The sequence below is a fragment of the Oreochromis aureus genome, linkage group 17, assembly GCF_013358895.1.
Source record: "Oreochromis aureus strain Israel breed Guangdong linkage group 17, ZZ_aureus, whole genome shotgun sequence".
Taxonomy (NCBI): Eukaryota; Metazoa; Chordata; class Actinopteri; order Cichliformes; family Cichlidae; genus Oreochromis; species Oreochromis aureus.
In genome coordinates this window covers 15,363,171-15,387,972 of record NC_052958.1, presented here as the reverse complement: position 1 = coordinate 15,387,972, position 24,802 = coordinate 15,363,171, and the positions used below count along the sequence as shown (strand labels likewise).

Below are 24,802 nucleotides of genomic sequence, written 5' to 3'. Positions count from 1 at the left end.
TGAGAAACCCCGCATCCTACCACCAAGAGGAAGGATTAGAGGGACGGAAATCAAGAGAAAATGAAAGAAAAGACAAAGAAAGGAAAGAGGGCAGGGAAACGCTCAGGGGGCTGGGTGAGGAGGAAACAGAGAAACATAATGGAATAAGTTATGAGTAGGCAAGATGGACAGATAGAGAGCAGGGAGAGATGCTGGGGAGCAGAGAGACACATTTAGGACAGTGCCTTTTCACATTCTGGGTTAGTATGCAAGCACAGAAAGATTAAAATAAATCCCAAAGATTATCCTCACAATAGTTTGGGAATTTTAAGTGGAAAAAAATCGGTGTGAAGTTCCTGTCTTTGTCCTGAGTTATTTCCTTCACCCGCCCCCATATAGTAAAGAAATAAAGTGCTTGAAGGCAAAAGTCAGCTTATGTTTCACAAGTATCATTAAAACCAATATAGATCATTTTCAGAAGAAGCGAATCTAGGAAGTAATTTCATCAAGAGGCGGAGAATGAAGATGCAGAGTTGTCATATAGTCTGATTAACCACTATATGGCAGAATAGAAGAAACATGCACGTATAATGACTGCAGAAATGTGGAGGACTCTATAATTAGAGGCAGTAGGCACACACCAAACAGCCACAACCTAAAAGCCATCCAGCTAATAAAGGGTAGATCCTAATGTTGCCACAACAGCTGTGACCCAGTGTTGTTACAGAAATTTGTGAGAATAGGTTCAATTCTGCAGCAAGTGTATGCGGGAGAATGTCAGATGTGGGTGGTACATGTCAAAGTAGTATCCAAATGAATGCCAGTACCTAAAGTTTTCCAGCTAACATTGGAATATAACAAGACTATCGATGCGCTTCACTTCACTTGCCAATTGGTTTCAATGATGTGGCTTGTATATAAAAATTGGTTGGGGTAATGGAGGCACATCAATATAGTTTAATTTCTTAGATAAGAAGCCGTTAGCACTGTTTTTTATTAAACAGAAGTGCATCACAGTAGGAACAGCTTACTTTGCATTGTCCAAAGTTTTAAAAATGCCTACCAGCTTTTGTAAGCCTTACTAATTAACATAGTTTATGTGCCTGTCAGCCCCATGTTGAGAGAAAGGCTTAATTAAGTCACTTTTACTGGCACCCCCCCACTGAAGCCAAAACCTGTCATTTTTTTGTCTTTGTTCCATGTAGAATTTGAAAAAAGAAAGAAAGAAAGGAAGATTTGGACTATTTATATAAATGTAAATTATATTCCATCATTATTATTTGCATAGCAAATACTGTACATATCCCTGCACGATCACAGTATGTAACCATCTCCCAGCAATCCAACATAACTAACATAACCTTCTGTTTCTGTGCAACAATCGATTAGCTTTGAAGGGTAGGTCATATTAAAATAGTGGGTATGATTCAAATGTGGGCTGCTGTTTCTTTTAAACAGAGAAATGTCATCTAGATGTTAATGACATCTTTTAGACCTCTAATCAATGGGAAATTGGCCATTGGAGAAGTCATTTGCTTTGGAATTGCTTTCGATTTTTGGACAGTGTTTTCTCAAAATTATTCATGGGTCACACCTGGAGAAAAACAAAAGCAGCTGAAAAAAATTTACTAGCCCATCACACAGACCTAGAAACCAGTCAGAGACCCCACACAACCCGTGGTCGCTAGGGAAAAAATATGTATTCTCCAACTAACTGGCAAGTGTTTGCTGCAGGTTCCCGCACCTATGAAAGCAGCTTTCTAGCTGATTCCCACGGTTTCCTACAGTCTAAAAGGAGGACACTGACCTGCATAGAAACACTTACCATTTAAATATAGTGACAGTTACTACAAGCCTATTTGATCCCCAAGAGCCTTGTCTAACATTCATCCACATACTCTATGATGGATTCACTGGGGGCAACTTGCAGTTATGCATCTTGCCCAAGGATGCAGCATGCAGAACAAAGGAACTGCTGGTACACAGACGATCCCTTCTACCTTCTGAGTCACAGCCACTCTGGCAGCTGAGTTACCACTATCACTAAGAAGCATATCAAAAATATTACATTTGTGTAAATTAATTGCATGTTGTGTGGTCGAATATTTGTGCGTGTTGGATTTCCTCTCTTTGTTGGGTCACTACTCAAAAAAGTAATGAATTACACTTATTACATAGAACACTTTTATTAAAAGTAAGTGAGTTATTTAATTACTCCAAGGAGAAAATAATTAATTACTCATAACATTACTTTCATCTTACTCTGTAAAATGACCTGCAACACATTGTCTCATAATTACCATTTAACAGTCTACTACAATCCACACACAAATCCCTAATGAGAACACACATCTGATTTTTCTCTTAGTATTTAGTTATGAACACAAAGCCAAGAGCGCAAAGAAGAGATGAGAACCAGCACAACGAAACTACAAAGCGACTGTCACGGTGAATTTGCTGTAGAAACATTTGCAGGTAGAAATAAGACTGCATCCTGACTGCTCATCCATTTCTTACCCGATGAAGTTCAGTGGTCGGCTGGCTTCACCGCAGCTCACAAATGACTGCTCATTGACCCTGGTGCTGGGCTGGGATCAGCATCCACTCAGTGAATTCACTTCACTTTTTGGCTAGCTTAGCATTAGCATGCTGTATACCTGAGTGCTTACAATGAGCCAAATTTGTGTTAGCAACATAATGCAGTTGTTTCTGGCCTGGATGCAGTTTGAACTTTAACATTACATTCTTGTCCTTTTGTGTAATAAAAATGAAAGTAATGTCGATATCCAGGCTTCAAATTCCACTACTTTTTTCCTCCTCCGACAACTGAAATCAGCTCGTTATAGCCCAAGTACAAGAACCGATAAGCGTGATCAATAGGCAAGCAGACAAATGATTCCAAGGAATTTGACTACTAGGAATTGGTTCTTGTAGAGAACTGGGTCCCATCCCTAAGATCCAATTTCATGCTAGAGACTGACAACAGGCTTTTGCATCTGGTCACAAACTTCCTTAGCGACCTGGGGGGTACATGTCTGGCCTCAAGCCCTGCATGATTCTGGCACAGGCAATTGATTTCACAGAAACTGCCAGCAACCTCCAGTAACCAATCACCTATTGGAAAATTTCAGAGTGTTTATTGATCCCTTTATTTGAAGCGCACTGACAGCCTTAACATGCACAAACTCAATGTAGTGCTTCCTGTTTTCCACAGGCATGTTGTTCTGTGCAAATGCAACAAGTCACGTTTGTCTTAGTGCATTTATTTTTGTGCCCAGAGCAATCGCAGTAGCTCTCTAAGGCACTGATTTGTTGGCAAAATCTGTGACTACAGATGTAACTGTTAGATCATGACATCTGGACATTTTACTGCTTCACTGGGTGGTCCCAGTTCTTCCTTAACAAGCAAAAAAAAAAAAAAAATTAATCTCAAAGGGAATCAAGACCAAGACCTAACTTTGGACATAACTGTGCAATTTCTTTTTATAGCAGAGCGAGGCAGATCCCCGGCTATTTACTGTCACTGACTGCTCCTGAGGATGTGAGGGAATGAGGAAGGCAACCAGAGCAAGTCTGCTCCAGCGGAAAAGCCTTGATGGAGGAAGCTTTGAGAGCTGACTTTACAGTGGTACTGCTAATGAGACGAATGAATGAGCCGACAGACTAGAGGAAAGGATCGCATTCACAGTAAATAACCTGAAAAGAGAAACCAAAGAGAAAAGAGAAACGGCTCATGAGCACAAAATTGTAAACTAATAACCAGCTTCTTGTATTTCTGATGAGGATACATGCTCCTCCTCTGTACATGTACATCCAGTGCAGACGGGCTTCAATTTTTTTAAGCTGTTGTTCATTTTCATAATTCTGTATGTTGTTTATGCTTTGATGAAGGGCTTAAGCTTTGAAATGCAAAACTGTGGAGTTTAATTGTATAATCCAGACTTAGTAAGCTGGGGATATTGCAGGATAAGCGGCAACAGATCAGATCTAACAAGGCACTTTGCGCCGTGGTAGACAGCTTTGAGAGGATTGGAGGGAAAAAGAAGTGTGAGATTTTAACAAGGAAGAGATTTGGATTTGGTTGGCTTTGTGACTGCTTGACAGTCACAAAGATGCGCGCACAATGAAGAAAGAAAAGCAGGTTCAAGCTGAGCTCCCTCCAGATGTTGTTTTGAAATCAGATAGCCTTCAGAAAGTCGAAGCATGAGCATTGTCAGAGGCTGAAATGACAAAGAGAAAATCCAGTCACAAGCTGAGAGAGGAAACACATTGGAAAGATGTTTTTTTTTAGTTTATCAGACTTTGCATTCATAGGTTGTCACAATACCTTTTTTTCAGATTTCTTTTTAAAAAAACATGTTCTCTATCAAAAATATTATCCAGGTCACTTGAAAAAGTGGCACTTAATAGATACAGCTTTTGATTGTTGTTGTTTGCTCTTCCTTAAAAGTATTCTTTAGCACTGTATATGCATGGATATGGGGTATGGAACTAGGATATATACATAAGATTTCTCCACGCTCACCTTTAAACCCATCTTCTTTAACTTCTGTGTCAAATGGACCCAACTTCATCTTTAAGTATAAGGATTTTGTGATTCCGTCTGAGGCTGAAACCATAGGTTTCAAAGGGAATAGTCAGCATTATTTGAACATAAAAAGCAGAGAATTACTCTGAGAAAAAACACTAAAACCTCCCTCAGCGACACAAGAATGCCTTCAACAGGAGAGTGTCCTTTTTTACAACAATGGATCTTTAATTACTCCTAAAATGTGGGAATGAATTATGAGCTCAGACCACCGCTGAATCTTTTGTGTTCAAAGCAATCTGGCACACGCATACAGTGTTGTGATCTCAGCAGCACAGCCTCTCTGCCTCTCCTCTGATGCAGCGTGCTTGCAGGCAAGTTTATACTAATGGATAAGTCAGGGAAAAAAAAGGATGAGGAGGTCTGATATTATAATACATTTTTTCTCAAGGGAAGTTAGCCACTGATTTTTATTATTTTCATTTTTGCTTAAAAAAAATTCCTCTGAGATTTTGGTCGGCATTGACATGTTAGGATCACACAGTTGCTGCAGATTTGTTGGCTGCATGTCCGTGATGACAATGTCTCATCCCACCACATCCCAAAGATGCTCGACTAGATTGACATCTGGTGACTGTGGAGGCTTTTTGAGCACAGTGAACTCACTGTCATGTCAGCAAGGCAGCTTGAGAGGATTCGAGCTTTGTGACGTCCAATTTTGGTAAACACCTCAGTTTCCTGGTCTTAGCAAAGGTTAAATAACCTAAACACTTAAGATTCATGTTCCTCTCTGCTTTCCCAAATACTGATTTTATTTTTCTTGTACTGCAAAGTGGTTTTACTTTTTTCTTTATGTTTTTAGTTACTGTCTGTCCTGTCATGTAAATGACAATATAGCACTATAAACACATTTTAAAGTAAAAACTTACTAAAGAATTTTCCTTGATACGAAGCCTATGAGACATTTTGGAAAGCTGAACTTTAAAAGGATAAAATACCTTGAGCAGTACCTCACACTGTGGCTGTGCATGCTGTTTTTTCCTTGATCAAATACAAGTATTTAAGAATTCATGTGTGCAAAGACTCTTTCTTTTGAATTTCTGGCATCCCAGCAGGAAGTCTGAGTCAAACCATAAACCAGGTACTTTTTGCCAAAGGCCATATAGGCTTTTGGCATTTATTGAACTTTAATTTTTTTTACTCTCTGTTGACCTTCTTTTACAGCTTTTTCAGCTTCTACCAACAGTTCTGAGTGGATTTGTAGCCATTCGAAAACCCTTTTTGTTTTTCAGTCGGTCTTTGTACTGTGTGTTTCCTGGTTGCTCTTCCCCACTCATCTTTTATTATTTAAGTTTTTTGTTTTTCCTCACTTTACAATACGTTTTTTTCACCTTTCTGATTTAGAGGGGTTTTTCAATTAGTCTGAGTCACTTCTTTTATTTCACTCATCTGAGCCTGTGCTTTTATTTAATTTTATTTAAAAACATTTTTTGTGGCCTCCAGGTTCAGAATCTCCCGTCCTTTACAAATCTTCTCATTAAATAAAAATAGCTGTCGTGTCATAAGTTCATGTTTTCTATCACTGGGAAACCACCACAGTCTATGACGATACATCTTTTCCTTCCTCATCAGGCCTGTTTAGTGTCTTCCAGGTACAAGTAGCAGAAGCCAGCCCCCCTAACAGTTCCCACTGGAGTAATGCATGATCATCAGAAGGCCACAGACTGCTATCGGCCATCTGGAATCTGGGCTGCACATGCTTTGATGTGTTACACAGCTTTCCATATCGGGGAAAAGAATGAACACCTCATCCCACCTCCCTATACTGACCTCCCACCTCACACTCAAAATATTAACACACACACACACTACACAGCCCCCTAGACCTCATTTGCTGGGTTCAGTCTGTGTCTACCACTTCCCATCTTTCATTCATACACATGATGTCTCACAGGATTCCAGCTTTGTTCTGTACAGGTGGAGAAACATTTTCATCCGCTGAGGTCAAGGAAGCTGCCGCGAGAGACACAGGTGTCTAATAGAGACTGATGCAGAGTCAGTCTAGCATGCTGAAAAAGACTCAAATGTAATGTTTTATTTCATGCAGATGCACACACCCTAGAAAGAACAAGGAGAAAAGTATAATACTTTTTAACTAGGTTTGCCATAATCGCAGGAAAAGCTCTGTTTTATATTGGAAGATATTACTGTTATTATGTGTTCTACTGGCAGGAAAGCAATGAGACTACTTCATACCTTGTAATAATCACCCACAGAAAAAACAAACATGTAATAGTGTGTTCAGGGGGAATTTTGACTGTGTGTTTTTCATGAAATTGACCACTAGACTCCTTCTGCAGTCTCTGTTTGTCTGAACAGCTCATTAGCTTGTACTCAAAGTAATATCAGAGCTCACCAGGACCTCAAGTTCTTTCTCATATTTCCCCCTAGTCTTTTCCCTCATCTCTGTCTTCATAATACACAATCATACACCTTCTGGAGTACTGAAGTGTTTGTTCAAGTTGAAATTTCTTTAACTGACATAATAGAATCTTTACTTTAGATACATAAGCCAACCCTACAAAACGTTAAACATTTACTGAAGCATATTTTACATATAAGTGGGGGACAATATTTAACTGAATTTAACTCTATTAGAACTACTTTACACTGTTTCCTATGATGAAGTTTGGGAACATCTGGATAGACAGAGACTGCAAAAAAGCTAATGACTCTAGTAGAAAAACAGTTAAGCTTGTTAAATGTTGAACTTCATTAGAAGCTGGGTTTATTGGAAGGACTGTCATGAGAGAACCTCTTCTCTCTAGAAGAGCATGCCATCATGGCGCAGATCTGCAGAGTTGCATCAGAACAAACCATTAAATCTACATCAGAATAGATGAAAAAGAAAAGGATCAAGGTGTTGCAATGGCCCAGTCAAAGTCCAGACCTCGACCTGATGCTGTGTGGGAAATTAAAAGAGCTGTGTATAAAAAAAAGACTACAGTTGTGTCTAACAGTGGTTCTACATGTTACTGAATAATAGGCTGCACTAACTTTTCTACAGCACTCAATAGAGTCCTAAAAACTTTCTAAAAACAGTATCCTGTTTCCAGACAGAGATCGTTTCAGCTTTTCTCACTGTCAAAATGTTATTAATCTGGAGCATTTTTAACCCATCAAATCAAAGTAAAGGCAATACTGGTCTTGAATGAATGCAATCTGTTGTGTAGTTCTTAACAAGCTTCAGCTGCAGAAGTTGGATTAATTAATTGACTTTATCCATCAAGCACAGAATAGAGCTTGAGTTTGAAAGCTTGCAAATTTCCCTGTTAGGAGGAACAAGAACAAGTTAGCATTAGTCGGAAGAAATGCAGCCTGAGAACTGTTTTGATCCCTAAAACCAAGTAAAGATTCCTCCAAAATCAAATGTTGGCCATACTTTTTCTGTGAACACATTTTCATTTTGCCAAATGGGCTTTACTACATAAAACTTATTCAGTTATCCTATTTCTATGATAACATTAGATAAGGTTGATTTATAAGCCTTTTGAAGGTAAAGATTAAAATTGTATTTACAACCAAGTAAAACTTAGAAATACAAACATCAATTTGAATCATTTTTTGAAAACCCTTTTAATTGAATTTCCTCATAAGTATCCACACAAGTGCTTCCTAAAAACATAACTAAATAAATAAGCCAGAGCGTTCTCATTACCTTGTTTTATGTAAGCTTGAGTTAGTCTGTTTCTATGCTTGTGGCTCACATCGTGACTCCCCTCTCTGGAGTGTGTTAATACTGAGGCACTTATGATGAGGCCCAGAAAACTGCTTCCTCATTATTCATGGCCAGTTAATAACTGTAACTGGAAATCGTGAGACCAATTCATGCATCGGTCATGATCATATTGAGTGATGTTGCTCTGCCCATGCGTTTGTCTTTCACCATGACTCAATAAGTACCTTTCATTAACATGCAGAAATCCGCCAACGCACAAGCAAGCATGAGCGGCACATGATTACAGGAAATGAAGTGTACATATCCATCGTTATTCAAGATACAAGCAACCAGTTGGGCGACTGTGGGGCACGGGGAGATGGTTGGCTTTCCTTTAAATCCTGTAAACTCTTCCTGATCCTGAGATTAGTGAATTATTAGCTTTGCTTTACTTTCACATGACAGAAAAGTCCTTACACCACAGTCAGATTTCCATATTATTATTCTGAAGGCAAAAACAAGCAATTAGTGTTGCCTAGTTTGCTAATTAACTTCATAATTTAAGATATATTTAACTTAGCCCTTTGGTTGCAAAACCTAAAACATTACATTTAGAAATCTAATGGATATTAAATTTATATGATAGGGTGTTTTCCCCAGATAGCTCAGCTTTAATTCTGTTGTCATATGAACATGGATCTTATTGGGTTTTTTAAGAACTACAAACATGCTTAGTCAAAATATATGTTCTGTGAACATTTTGTTCTTTTCCTCTTGTGTTCCAGAAGAAGAGGGTTTTTTTTCAGCGTATAACATTATTTTATGCATAGACATGATTTTTCATTAGAAACATAATCGGCCAAAGGGCCTTGGGTAAAATGAGCTGTGGGCCCCTGTTGAGCAGCCGCACACGTCTTCCCCGGGTGTTTTTTTTTTTTCTGGGAGCCCGTTAATTTTCCCTTCAGTGGATTATTTCCCTGCCCTACTTTGAGTGCATATCAGTTAGTCAGTGATAATTTGATGAAACGTATTTTTTAAAAGAATATTCACCATGTCAGCATAACACCATCTAAAATATTAAAGGTATTAAAACTAGAAACTGGGACTGATTTAGTAAAATACAAAAGTTTTTATCTGCAATTTCAGGGGTCCACATTTTGAAGAAATTGTGCAATTATAGAAATTACAACAAAAACAGTGATTGTGGCCTTCTGGGCTCATGGGGAGCCCAGAGGCATTGATAGCGTTGCCCATTTAGGTGCAGCTCTGAAGTATAGACTGAATTAACTCTATGAAGATAATCTACATGTGAATGCACAAAACACCTTTTAGGTACCAAAAGCTGTCTGATTTAAGTTTAGCCAATTTGCAGTATAAATGTATTCAGTCACATTTCAGCAGGTTTTGGTATCATGCTGCTAATCCGGAACATAAAAGATGAAATACATTTGCCTAAATGCCTAAAATGACTGACTATAATCTGACACTGATTTGGCTTTATGTTAGCTTTTCGAGAGCTTTAATATATTTTGTTTAAAGATGAATCAATTTATTCGACACATGCAAATATACATGGTCGGCCCAATATCACCGCAAAGCATGCAATAGACATGCCGGTCCACCGTGTCCATTTCACACTTTACCGTGAAATGGACATGCATGCACAAGTTGCGGCAAATTGCAGTACCAGCAGGGGGAGATAATATGTTTAAAATAATGTTTTAAATAAAATATCCAATTCTGCAGCTTACTGCAACTTCTGCATGTGAGTAGTTTTCAGAAATAGTTATCCAGGCTTCTCGAAGGACATCCAAACCTCTTGTTTGGATGTTCGCTGCCTTTTGTTCCGTTCTCTGTCCAGATGTTTCCACACTGTTTCAGTAGTGTTGAAGTCTGGGCTCTTGGTAACCCAAGACTGGTAGTGAGCCACTGTGTGCTTTTCTGTCCAGGTACGCTTTTACTGCATTGGCAGTGTGGTTGGGATAATTGTCAAGCTTAAAATTGAAGTTGTTGCCAATCAGATGCTTTCCAGATGGTATTGCATGGTGGATAAAAATCTGATGCTACTTTTCTGTGTTCATAATTCCATCAATTTTAACAGGATCCCCACCAACACCACTGTCTGAAAGTGGTGGCTTTTATTTAAAAAAAAAAAAAAAAAAGAATTTAAAAACTGTGCTATACATCATGTTAATGAGTGTGTCTGCGGTTTTAAACTACAAAGACAGTTATTTATGTTGTTTTGCTGTTTTACACTCATGCATTGTAATAATGGCTGCACAGCTGACTATGAATCAGGCTATTATAAATTAATTGGTCAAACAGGAGAACATAGGAGAAAATTAGCAACATGATTTTTGCAAACACATTCTATTAATTTCTCAAGTGTTACAAAGCTTTGTTTCCTGTCATGGCTAATTGGGATATTGTTTGGTAATAAATACTGCATGCCAAAGTAATGTGACAGGTGGCCTGTTTAGGCTAACATGCTGCTGTAGCTGTCTCCTCTCTAGTGTGTAGGATATATCAGGCAGACAAGTACCTACTTTTTAGGATTTGGAGACACCCGGCACCCACGAGGGCTGATCGTGATGTTCCAAGCTGTCCAAGACATGCTAGCTCCATTTAAAGACTCAGTGCTGTGCTGTGACTGCGCTTCTGTGCTGACGAGCCCTGATGAAATTGTTTGCAGAGGTGTGATGGACAGTCGAGGTAATTATTCTGCTTGAGGTATGATGATTAGGCATTGTGGTTGAGCACTCACATACTCGCAGTATTTTGTTGAGTTGTTTTGAAGTGTGATGTGCCTCCTGCCAGGTAGGTAGAGATTCTCTAGACAGCCCATTCTCACACTGGCCTCACTTGTTGTGACGGCTGCCATGCTGCCACTAACTATGGTCAATCAATAGATCTTGGTTTTAAACTCTAAGAGTTCATTTCTAACTGTTCTCAAACTTTTCTCACTCTTTCCCCAAAGCCTGAACTTGTAGAACTTGAAGTTGTAATTATCCTCATGATGCACTTTTCTCTGCAACCTTGTCCCTGGAATTTACTTGCATTTCTTCTTTTATTTTAATATGGTTTCCTAACATATTTATGACTGTCTTTATGATTTTTATTTTATTTTTACCTCTTTGCAACCTTGAGCACAAAGCAAGAACAAATTGTCATTTACAGTGAAATAATTAAAAAGGAAGGTGTCTCAGCAGAGATCTGATTGAGGATTAAAACTAAAAAGAAACATTGAACTGAACAGCATTATATCCAAGTATATTAACAGTACTGTATATGGTCTGGAAGCATTTTTCCCCAGGTAGTGTGTTTAAATGTGTATAAGCAGTCGCTTGCTGTGGTCTCCAGGCTTTACTTGCAGCAATATGTCAAACCAATAACTACCTACATCATAACATGACAACATTTCGCTATTCCTCCGAACACTCCCAATGAGTCACAGTCTCTTAAATGGGAAATGGTACCAAGCCCCAGCGGTCCGAATCTCAGCATTTTCTTTATTTGCACAATCAGATCAGGTGTTTATTTATTATCCTGACTCATTGCATTATAACATAAAACTGCAGCTGCAGACTTCTCGCGTGATAGCAATTCGACTGTTAAGCAAGCCTCATGTAAGTTCATGCAGTGGCCTTGTGTAAATTAGCATATTTGAGGCATTCCACTGATTTGCAGCATAGAAGCAATTAAACTAAAGGATGTCTCGAGGGTCCCCACCTGGTTTGAACCCAAACAACCTCTTTGATCTCTCTTAAGTGGCTGCATTCACGTTGCCAGACCTTATCTGAATGGAATTCAATTATTTTTGAATTCATGCACCATCACCAAAAGAGTTGGGGAGCAGCAGCAATCACTGCAGGATCTTGGATAAGTTGGGAAATTGTGGATCACTCAGGATCTGTGTCGTAACACTGCCCCCTCATGGTTACAAAGACAAAAGAACTGGTTCTCTTTCACACTGCACATGATCGGACTGTGTTTGTACAACCTCACGCACTCAGGGGTCATTACCATTTTTCTTGTCTTACAGTAGTTAAATCTGTGCACCTGCAGGCAAACACAAAGGACATAAGCAGCAGAGAATTATGTTTTGGGCTTTTGTTTTGCCCTTCAGAACGCCATCTGCCTGCGCCTTACGTGTTACTCATGTGAATCGCATGCGAACGAGACTTACAGCTTGCCCACAGAGGCACTCTTCCAGAGTTCTCATCCTTGCAACTGTGTTTTGTGTTTAGTAGGTTAAAGAAAGCTGAGGGCATTATACCTTGGGCGCCCATCTGCTACTAGCAAAGAAGCAAACATATGGTGGCAATAAAGCAAAAGCACATAAATTCAGAGCTGTGTAGATGAATCAAATTTGTTAATATCACTAAATTACCATTTCTATGCTTTATGTCTCCTAATCAAGCAGGATGAGCTGTTTTTTTTTATATTATTGTTATCCTGTATGCTGTATAATTCGTCCATGCACCTTCTTCACTTTATTTCCCATCAGATTTTTTTTGGCACACTAAAATGAAATGCATGAATCCTTCACTGATTATGCAATTTTTCACACTGTTAAAATCACTTGAAAGGTTTCCCAAACATCCACTGACTTTTCATTAACTACTCAAATGAAATGAGAGAACTATTTGTCTTGTGCGATCACATGTAAATGCATTTGTTGAGCTAAACTACTGATGCTTCTGTCAAATGGTAAAACTTCAGTGGCTTTCCATTCAAAAGGTGGATGTTAACTGCATGCAGATAGTAGACTTCATTGTTTATTCAAATGGCATAGTGTCGATAAGAAGAAGCTAGCTCTTATCACCTTTATTTTGTTAAAATAAGCATTTAAGTTTGATATCGTTAAGACTCTATTTGAATAATTAATTGTTGCTCTCTAATCTACTGCGGGGCCACAAGTGTCTGTCTTTTTAACTGCTTTTACGCAGGACCATCACCGGCATATCATCTCCTTTATTTTAGCAGACACAGCCTTAGAGAATCAGCCAAGAAAGCATACTATCTGAAATCCAAAAGCACCTACACAGGCTATTATATGCCTTGGCACAACAAGGCGGACTGCGTGTTTATTGCACATATTCTGTGACAACAAAGAGCAGAAGGCACCGTGGAGGAGAGAATATAGACTTGGGGAGAGAGTCTTGACAGCCTTTAATCAAGATGCTCTGAGCGGTCCTCACAGCGTCGTTGATGTTGACTAGCTGTTTGTCTCCAGTCTGGTTTTCTTGATGTACTTTCAACTTTTTCAAATCCATTTTTTTCACATAGTAGCAAATCACAACAACAGTCATCTCAAGGCGCTTTATATTGTGAGTTAAAGACTCTACAACGATAGAGAGAAAACCCCAACAATCAGAAGACCCTCTTTGATCAATGACCTGGCGACAGTGGGAAGGAAAAACTCGCTTGTAACAGGAATACAATACAATTCTTTTAAGGCAGGGCTTTGTTTCTCGAAAGTTTAATTTTAAAAATGTAATAAAATAACCAAGAATTTAAGCTTATAGCAACAACAAAAATGTTAATCTACTTAAGGGGGACAGTTTCCATTTTTAGTGAGTAAACAGAATGAATAGCATTTATTAGAGATTGCAGTAATCAAATGCTGAGATTTGGGATGACAAGCACACAGGCTATAAAGTAGTAGGACAGTAAGCAAGGGGCTTAAGGGACCCTCAGGTTACCCAGACATACTTAAAGGAAATAAAAGGCAAATACCAGAATTATTCTATTCTAAGAACCTAGCCTGGGTCATTTTCTTATGTAGCTAAAATAAAATCCAAATTCCCTGAAAAAAATATCTCAAATATTGGTTTGATGTCACTTGTGGAAGATAAACTGCACTAACCTCCATCATAGTGTACAGCCAAATAGCATCTGTCACTCTCTGCTATCCAGAAGTTGGGTTTTTTTGTTTTTTAAAGAACTCTTTCTTCCAACTGTTGGCTTATTTACAACCTATTTGGACTTCAGGCTGCTTCTTTCTTGAAATGTTGTGAATAAATGAAAAAAGAAAGCTGTTGTCCCATGTCTGACCTCTGACTACAGTGTGATGGGATAAATGTGGTAAAATTAGGTATTATCCTGAGTAGTCCATCGCTCTCATAACTGGCTTGATTGTGGCTCAGTGGATGTCATTATGTTCAGTTAGCAATTTAGTCAGCCACTCAACCATTTGCTCAGTTGCCTGGTCAACTGAAGAGTCACTCAGTAGCTGAACCACTCAGCCAGTAAAGCAGTCATCCAGTAGCTGTAAGAAAAGTCCAGCCAAGAGGGCAGGCCTTCCCAAAATTCTGATGAATTCCAGATGAGAGCCTAGACACCCTGGCTTGAGAAGAGAACACACACACATGCAAAAAAAAAAATAAAAAAAATGAAAGTAGATGAAGAAGGGAGGGGACAAAAGAAAAGTGAACACAGTGAAAGATGATCCTATGCACAAAGCCTATGAAGTGGAAAGGAGGGTTCTCATCCATCCTTGAGATGTTCATTTATGACTGAGAAACAGAACTCAGAAAGAAGGGAGTGTGTACTGATTTGTACGCGTGGATCTTGGTTGTGAGCATCAGCATGGCACAGTGGTGGACTTTACTCACTGTTGTTTGCCTGTGCAGCTACTGTGCTGCCAGTCAGCACCACAGGAAAGGTATGTTGGCACACAAGCTCTGGTAATTAGGTCTAAATGAGCAATTATTAAGAGTCTGATTAGTGTCTCTCTATTATGAGATAAATGACAATTTTATCACCATCGACTATATTTGCATTCACAAATTATTCTGTTTTCATTTGTGGGATCATTTAAAAGATTACTAGAAGACAGAGACAGACAAATTGTGATGGCTGAGTCCTGGTACGAGTCTCTGGTTCCAGCTGTGAAAGAATGTGTTTATCCTCTTCAGTTAGCAGGAACATTGCAGTTTGCAGGACATCAGCAGATCGTTTTCCAGCGAAAAATGACTGGCCTGTTGTTACTGGATCTACTCACTGAGGAAATTCCTTTCTCATCACTCGCAGGCCTTGAAATCTGTAGACAAGTCACATGACGCTGAAGCCAGCAAAAACAAAGAAAGTTCAGAATTGTTTACATTTTTATACCATATCACCAAAATCCAGGAAATCTTTTTTTTTTTTATCATTGTTTTAATAAAAGTTTGTAACACTTTTTTTTCCTTCAGCAATGAATCAAATATCCAAAGTGACACTGTCACTTTTCTGAACATGCATTAATTGTCTGTGTTGTCAACAACTGCCCACTGCTGCTGACAACAAGAGCAGAAAGAAAGTGAAGCTAATGTTCAGAAACTCCTAGAGTTGAGGGAAACTGCAGTTCTCTATTTACATTCTCACTTCAAGCAGCTCAGTTCACAGTGGAGTGGATAGCACAGCATTGAATCAGGCCAGGACTGCTCTGTTTACATGTACAGGCCAGCGGCCACTCTTTCAATGATGAGGATGTGCACATTCTGGACAGAGAGGAAGGCTGGTTTGGGCAGCCATCGCTGAACCAAAGAGAGAGCCTAAGATTACATATTTCATCATTCACCATCTTACAATGATGTGGTTGCAGCCATTCAGCGCTCTGTGAATAGCACTCATGACAATCAGTCAGTGGTCATGCCAGTTTGCAGTATGACAGTACTTACATAACTGAAAAGTATTCCCTAACTGGTTGGCAAGTACTGTCTTTAGGTTCGTGGCTGTAGGTGAAATCAACAGCAAAGAGAGTCCTGCACCAAAAATCTCTTTGTGATTTCTTTGGTCATTAGCAGAATTTGCAGTAAAGGCATCGAATTGTCTGCAAACACTGGGCACAGCTTTTAACTTGAAAGTAAATGTTTCCTGCTTCTGTCTCACTTTTCACAGTTTCAGTACCGCTCGGCCAGCGTTGGTGAGTGTCAGGGACTTTCCATACAAACTCTGCAATCTCTGTCTGGCCTTCAGGTCTGGTTTGGTCTCCAACCAATTGCTAAACCACCAACAAGCCAACAAGTTTTAGGAAGTAGTGAGCAACTGATCTGCGATCATTCTGAGAATGGTTAAACAAGTGGTTACCCAGTTTTGGACCCAGGGTTTTGAATTTTCAAGTTCAGAATTCTTTGTACTTTTGAACTTATGTTATCTTTGGATTAGGTTTCTGTTATTGTTGGTGTTTAATTTTTTTTTATTGGCGCACTTTATTCGTTAATTCCTTTGTGTTTACAAGTTTTGTCTTTCTAGCCTTGTTATTTGTTCCTTCAGTTGCTCGCTTTAGTTACTGTTGAGTTTAAGACACCAGTAACTGTTCCCCTTTTTCTGTTCCTCCTCTGTCTCATCTCTGTTTGTCTTTGTCATCTCTGTCTTCATGTTCACTCCATCTTCTTGTCTGTCTTTACTTTAAAAGCTACTGTTTTCATTCATGTTGAGTGTAGCTTTTCTTCCTGTCCCTGTCCTCACTGATTCCCTGATTGGCTTCAGCTTGGTTTTGGTCCCCACCCGTCTCCTCTTCCTGCATTACCTTTTGTATATATGTTGTCTCATTATTCCTTTGTCTTTTGTTGCATTGTCCATATAGTTGTGTGTTTCCTTAGCTTTGTGTTCTTTGTGTTGGATTCCCCAGCTAAGTGCTTTGTTGACTAAAGGATTTTTGAACTTGATTTTTCTTGATTTTTCTCTGAAATACGAAGCATTGAAGCTGTTAGTCCTGTTTTCCTGTTTTCCTTCATCACATCTACAAAACCTTTAGACACACAGTGGTTCATGACATGACTTAAACTTTAGTAGTTAAGCAGTTGCTGGTTGCAAACCCATCTCTTGGCTATAGTAGGGGCTTTAGTTGGAATAAGACAATAGAGCTAACGAACACTGGTACTGAGAATAGATACCCTCTCTACTTTTAAGATTAGGCTTAAAACTTTCCAATCTGATGAAGCTTAGTTAGAGCTGGATCATTGAACCATCTCTTCCTGCAATAGGCTTAATATGCCTCTTCACAACATTAGCGCATTTTGAAAAACAATGTTAAAGGGTAGTGCATGTAAACGTGACACCAACTAATCGCAGAAGAAACTAACCAAGTGTTTCTTCTGTGATGAGTTGAGAATGTGCCCAGGCTTGTGTGGGTTATAAAAGGCTAAGCTCACACCTCCATGAGGTGGAGTGTGGGTGATGGGGAACCAGGAGAAACTGCAGATGTATAACCCAAATCTCCCATATCTCCAGTTGTCACCAGTGTCCCCAGTATATATCAGCTCCCCTGGGACCACTGCATGACTTTATTGCAGCTGGGCCTTACTACTGCTGGGCTCACAGTTACTAGGAGTATTTATGATGATCTGTGTTTACATCATAAATAGTAGAATTTCAATCTGTCTCACGAGAATAATGTCATGGTTTGGGATTTTACCATTTTCTATTATTTGGAGATATAATGAAATGTAGAAGATGGTCCATTGCAGGGAAGATTTCATTGTATCCTGTGTCCTTTTCACCCTCTTTTATCGTACGCTGGAGGGATCCAGACATCCATTTGGATTTTTTTTTTCTGTTTTTGATTGTTTTTCCTTCTCTCGCCCTCTCTCTTTCTGTCTCTCGTCAAGACATCCTTCCAGCCAGGAGTACCATTTAGCCCAGCTAATTAATGGATCTTTGTTGTTCCCTCATCTCCTTGCAAGCAGTTAGCGGGAGATTACAAGTTCCCTGCCTCTACATAATGACACTGGGGGGAAGCCTGCCCATCCAAACATTGATTGTTTGGAGCGCCGAAGGAGGGAGGGGAGCATGACGGATGAATGGGCTTAGAACAAGCAGCAGGGAAAGCTGATATGTTGTGATAAAGGACATCAGCAGTATATTAAACATTCAAACTGAAAATGAGAAAAAAGAAAAATTTGCTCATAAGAATGAATCACCTCATGATGGTTTGTTACCCGACCCCTACCTCCCGACCCCCCACCCACCAAAAAAACAACTTCATGGAAAAGAAGTGCCTGAAAAATCCAGCGCTAACATCACCAGCCTCCTCACTTACATGTGATAAAATCGTAGTGATTAAAGCTGAGATGTCACTTTCACATTCATAAATATTGCACATTAACGTGGCATAATCAAAGACATTAGTTTTGCATAGCGGTTGGTAATCAAAAATGACTAAATATCATTATTTCTCCTTCACTATGATAAATTCCTGGATTTTATATGTTGGCACTGCAAAATTCAGTACATTTTCTGCACCATTAATCATCTGTAGTTGTCTGCCTGTCACCAGCTGTGTCAAAATATTTCTTTCCCATTTACTTTATTATGCACTCTATTTGGTCATCCATTAGGGAATGTGAAATTCCACAATGGCATAAAAACATAGTCATGTAATGAGAGACTATTTTGTTCATGCAGTTCCTCAAAGCTGAAATCCACAATGCAAAGATCACTGTCCTGCAGCTGTCCTGCAGCTGTCCTGCAGACGCTAAATGACAATAATTTATTTGTTGCTTGTAACAGAATGAATAATATCTTGAATATCTATCCTGCAATGGCCTCAATTTCTCACATCTGTTATCTCTACCTGACCTTCACAACCACCTGTGCTCTTTCATTAGCTCCTTTCTATGTATATGTGCCCTTTTTCTTTGTTAGTTGCCATATTGTCAGTCACGGTGTCCCAAACTTATTAGTTAGTTCATTTTCATTGTAATCTTCAAGCATGATTCATTTAGATATCCACCGTGTGCCCCTACATATCTTTCATCTAAGTCAGTATCGCCCTCATGATATTGTGCAGGGACAAATCGAACAATTTAACGGAATGACTAGAATTACTGTTATTGCCTGTGCACATATACACTAATGCAGCTCCAACTATAACAAGCTATAATATTTTTATTCCAAAGTCCTATTGGAGCTGCTATAAACATAAAACACACACTTTCCTACATGCCAAAGGACTATTGTAGTAGTAGTAGAGCCTTTTTATGTAAATTACAGATTATTAATTTTAGATGTAAATCAGCGCTGGGTTGGCCTCCAAGCTGTCATTTCCCCGCATCTCCTCAATCCTTTAATGATATAACCCTTGTTCTAATGAGCACCCTCGGGTGTTGCATTGTTTACATCGGCAATGGCCCGCTGAAGCTGCAGCATCTATTCGGTAACTAATATGTCTGCACAGGCATCGCTCCTCCACAATACCTGATGCATTTGGGAGTTGCATACTCAACGAGGAGTATACATTTTCACCTACAAGTTGTCATCCACTTAGAGTTGGATGTTAGTAGTTGATCTAGGGAAATCTTCTCTCTACTTGTCTTTGGTGTTTTGGGGTTGGAACAGCTGTGCATGTTGCATATTATATTGCTTCGGAGTCACTCTTCAACAAGTTCAAACTACTCCATTGGAGGTGTTTGAACTTTTATTGATTTCTGGCATTATGATGAGGGACGTGAACAGCATTTAATCTGGAGTTGGAATTTACAATAAATACACGTTTTAATCTTTTAAACCCAAATTCATATTATGGATTTAAACTTAAACAATGAGATTTCACAACGTCTGGCTATGGCCCTGTTTAGTTGGAGACGGTTGGGCAGGTGGAGGATTGAGGTACATGCTGAAGATTACACAGATGTGCCAAATTTTTGGAATTCATTACCTCAACATAGAAATGTGGAGCTACACATTTTCTTTACATTGAGAGCGGTGGCTGTGCTGCGAAAGGGAGGCCAGAGCTGAGACTGGCAGTCACCCAAGCAGGAAGCAGGTACATGGGGAGCTCTGCCAGTTTGTGTGGCTTTGGCTGGCCTGACAATTGCTATAAAGCTAAATGTATCTGGCCAGCGATGCTGCAGGCAGTCAAGCTGATCATTACTGCAGAATTGGTGAAGCAGCAATCCATAGATGCCACTGTAGGATAGAGGAAGGATGACATCCAAATGCACATGAATGCCAGTGTTTATATACTGTATACCTCGTTAAGATCTCTGCTTGTTGGCTTACACACTGAACAGAGTACTGGACGGCAACAGAATATGGGTAGCAATGGAAAAAGAGAGCTGAACAGCTGTAGAACCCCAGAGGAAGTTTTACCTTAATTCATTATACTGTGACTCCTCCTTCTGTGCAAATCAAATTTGATTTTAAGTTCCTTCTCCTGATGCTACATTAACAAAAATGGTTCGTGGAGTCAAACATAACAGATACAAAAAAAACGTTTTCAAAGTCCAGGCAGTATTCAAAGTTATATTATTACAAACAGACCCTGCACATTCTCATGTGATTCTTAATCTTCCTTTTAGCCTGGAATAAAACTTGCCAGTAGGAATATCTGTTCACTGTCACACAGGACTGCTATCCAAAAAATTATAATGCAAATGTGTTGCTGGATTAAGGGAGTTCACAAATCATTTCTTAGACACAGCTATGTCATTTAGACAATTTAGATCATAACGTTATTTTTCATTTTAGACCAGTGAACCTCAGCATCCCTGAGGTTTTCAAGGCTTCTTGACATGTGACAATAAAACAAATTAAAAATAAATACTTCCGGTCAGACAGAGTTGTGTACAACAAATCTAATAAACTACCACATTTAAATATCTCACAAGATTATACTTTTAAGTTATGAGGAAACAGATCATCAGTTCATCAGATCGAAGGTTTCCCACTGAAAACGCTACATCCAGATGAACACAACTCAGCTTTTGGGGATTTCCTAACGTGGATGATTGTGCATGCGTCAACACATGATCCCACACTGTTTCAGCATTGCTGATGCTCAGGTTCAGGGATGATAATCCATCACTAATAGTGCTCCACTCTGTGTTTGGAATCATTATCATGCTAAAAATGTTCTTGATGTACATTTCTACATTCATAATTTCATCAGTTTTGACAAGAAATCTTGACAAATTGAAACTGTGACAGAGCCTCCAGCGTGTTTCACAGATACCTGTAGAAACTCAGTGCTGTAACTCTCAGCTGACTTGTACAAACTGATAACAATTTGTAACAAAAGTTGTAAATTGGGATTAACCATATCAGTTCTTGTGTAATTTAGCTTACCTCAGCCCTTTCTCTCTGTTTCCCTTCTTTCTTGAGAGCCACCCTTTCACTGAGAGCATTTCTGATCAGGCAGACGGATCAACTGAAGGACCTGATGAATCTCTTCTAGATCCTATACTAGGCTTCTGCTGGATTTTTCTTTCCAATTTCACATCTCTATAGCGCAGCTCAGTCTGGTGGTCCAGAATTATGAACTCTGTGCATTTTAAAATAGTGTAGGAACAAAATATTCCAAAATAGCCCCGTGGTTAATTGCTAGTACATCAGATACTTAGGAAAGTATGTGAGTAATGTTAGTTGCTGTCCACCTCTAGATGTGAGCTGTAGGTTTAGCCTCTTGTTATCACTTCCAGGAAAATATGGATTTTGCTCAATTTTATCACAGAAATGAGGCAGCAGCAGCAACTGTTTCTAGCTGAAAGTGAGGGGTTTCATTCCAGCCGTATCAGGACACCTCACATTATGGGATCCCCCATCTGCTACACATATGGACTGACACTTTGAAGCCTGACCAAATGAGGTCAGTTACACCTGCCCTTCCGCGAGTCAATAAGCAGATATCTCACCTCTGGGGGCACCAGGCCCCTGGTGCTTGTAGCAACTGTGGCTCAGGTCAAAGACCAGTTGATCTCTTCACAGCTGGAGCCCAAGTCTCACCCACATACATAATATTTGAACAGTAATGAATATGTGTTTACTCAACCTCTGGCCCTCCCACATAAATGTATGTGGGAGGGCCAGTATAAATAATGTCCCACCTTAATTTTTGAATAGGGAGATCCTATAATCCAATTTTTTCTTCTTGTGTGTTCTAGCGCTGTACCCATCTGCATACAGGATAAAACGGGGGACATATTCACTGATCAACCCCACATTCCAGCACTCAGTGGAGGACGTCAAGCTGCTTTTTGAGGTCAGTTAAGTTCTTGCGGCCCTGAAATAGTTCATGAGCTAGTGTTTCTTTACTGGAAACCAGTATGCTTAGAATGTGCACAGGACTTCTAAAAATAACACATTTGTGTCCTCACCCTGCTGATTAGAACAAAACACTGTGTACTGCTGCTGTGCTCCTAATCATTAGCAGGAATGTGAGATATTTTGGTGACACTGATGAAACCAATATTTTACTTTCTTATGGCATCTTAAGCTCATTTTAAGATATTTAGATGATTAGGCTCTTTGGAATAGCTGTTAACAGGACGTGACCTTGCTAGCAACTCCATTTTTCAGTTAGCTGCTTATATATGTGAATGTGAATTTAGTGGATGCCTATCTATTTCCCAGATACTGCTGGCTGGAATGCAGATCCAAGGTGATGAACACACCCTGCTGATCCCAGATGAGGAGTTGGCCTCCCTGAGAAGTGTGGAAAAGCTGGAAGTCATCTGTGAGGAAGTACTGCCTAAAAGGCTCTCCGACATCAGGCGTCTGATGGCTGAGCTCACCCAGCGGCACCAACCTCTGAGCTGGCAGGACTTTGAGAGGACAGTGCTGACGTTAGTGTACACCACCCAGACCCTGGCTCGAATCACCAACAAGCACCAGAAAGAGATGTGGACCGAAACCCTGATCCAGCTGTTCCAAGCTCTTCAAAAGGATCTCAAACCCTTTTGAGGAAATAAGTTGTACATATTTTTTTCAGTATTTGAGATGCCGTTCATCCATGCTGTTTCCAGTGTCCTGCAAAGTTTAAAAACAAATTCTGTGATTGTTATACTGGTTTTTATGTGAAACTATTTGTATATATAAATACAAATATCAAAAAATGTATATAAAAATATATAAGCGATGTAATTTTTAACCAAAAAAATGTAACTAAACTCAGGGTCCAAACTCACTTTTATCAGCGCTTTCAAGCTTGACTTCCAGTCTTCCTTAGCTGACTGGGCTAATTCCAATTAAGAGCTCAAATCACAAACTCCTGAAAAGTTATATCATGTGCTTCGGTTTTGTTTTGTTACCCTATGTGAGGTAAATAATAAAATTTTAATTCTCAACAGATCAGCGTATCTTACTTTTCTATAAACTTATTTAAGCACAAGTTTAGTTCAGGCAGACCTCAAGGTCCCAGTACATCAGCTCATAGCTGAGCTGTCAGATGATATTGGCTTGTAGAGATCAGCTGCTCTCACTTTCCTGGATTTTGTTTCTGATCATGGAAGTCCATAGCACCAACTGAGACTCAACCTTCAGCAAATGAAAATAAACATGTATCTGAGTGAAGTGGTCATGGCTGAAGTCCCTTTTCTTTTAGCTATCAACTCGAAATGAAATGATCATCAAAGATGGCTTGTTATCATTTTTCAGCACCTCTTTGCGATAACAGTAGCGCCAGAAAATCAGTGTATAGGCTATCCCTATGACACAAGGTATTTTAGGCATGTTTCAATGCCCAAAATTACTATGCATTGAACCACCCTGAGTCTCGAATTTCCCAAAACTATTTTAGAGTCATTTACAGAATAATTAATCATAATCTGCAGCAGTTTGAGTCACACATATTGCCACAATATAGGCTATTTAGGCTAACTAGATTGCACCTACACATGATTAATTTAATGTCATAATATTATGACATTGTAACAAACCATCCAAAATATAAGGTGATTAAACCAAAAAAGCCAAGCATGCTAATAAAGGTAAACCATTAACTACTATTAAATCCATTTTTCAGCTAAATAATGAATCACCATCACGTTTCTAAATGAACTAGTTCTGTTTTGTTACTGCATCAGTTGTGTTACGTCTCATCTCCTGAGTGTGTATTTGTTTTACGCTCAGTAATGCATTACTTCTGAGCCCACTTATTTGTACATCATGAAGAAATCAAATTAAATCAACAATGCTTTTGAGCCCCGCGTATGCATACAAGCCAGAGGATGGCCTCATTAATCAAGTGCGTCCCGGTGTGCTCAAATAAACTTCTCAAACTTAGTTGAATGAAAATACATCACGTAAATACACACATACGCGCAATTACCCCAAAGTTTTTCCTTCTGATTTTTCTGATTATACTGATCTTTGACCTACTTTCAAAAAAAATACTAAATCAAAGTGGTACATTAGTTTGACAACTCCATGGGAAGTCACCTCAAGCCCCCTGCCATGCCTGTGTACATGTTTGATGCCATCAGATAACTTTAGAAGGCGTAAGATGCTTTGCTCTGTCTGGAAAAGATTGCTCAGCTCATTTGATTTGCCACTAAAAGCCCTTTGAATAAAACCCACGGATTTATACTTAAGAGTCTGTGTACATCAATACGCTTGATTGCATTTCTGCAGTCTGTAAAATATCTGATAGATATGTGCTTCAGAGCTACCCATTTCCCCATTCATTATGGGAAATAGGTACTTAAGCTTTTGTGCAGTTCACTCATCAAGAAGGGGATAGAAAGCAGATATCTGGTTTGTGTTGTTTTCCCTACTCGAGTTGATTAGTTTTACATTTGCTTACACCTTACAGTATTTTGCTCAATTCATACTTTTATGTAACCGTGGAAATGTTCGTCATTCCCTGTCACCCA

General features: G+C 39.2%; 1 protein-coding gene across 1 annotated transcript; it reads left to right on the top strand.

The window, feature by feature from the left end:
* Positions 1-14,698: 14,698 nt before the first annotated feature.
* On the top strand, positions 14,699-23,491 carry LOC116317092 (protein FAM180A). Its single transcript, XM_031735755.2, has 3 exons — positions 14,699-14,892; positions 22,094-22,191; positions 22,563-23,491. Exons 1-3 carry the CDS (start codon positions 14,817-14,819, stop codon positions 22,890-22,892), a joined length of 504 nt encoding a protein of 167 aa, XP_031591615.1. The 5' UTR covers positions 14,699-14,816; the 3' UTR covers positions 22,893-23,491.
* The last annotated feature ends 1,311 nt before the right edge of the window (positions 23,492-24,802 follow it).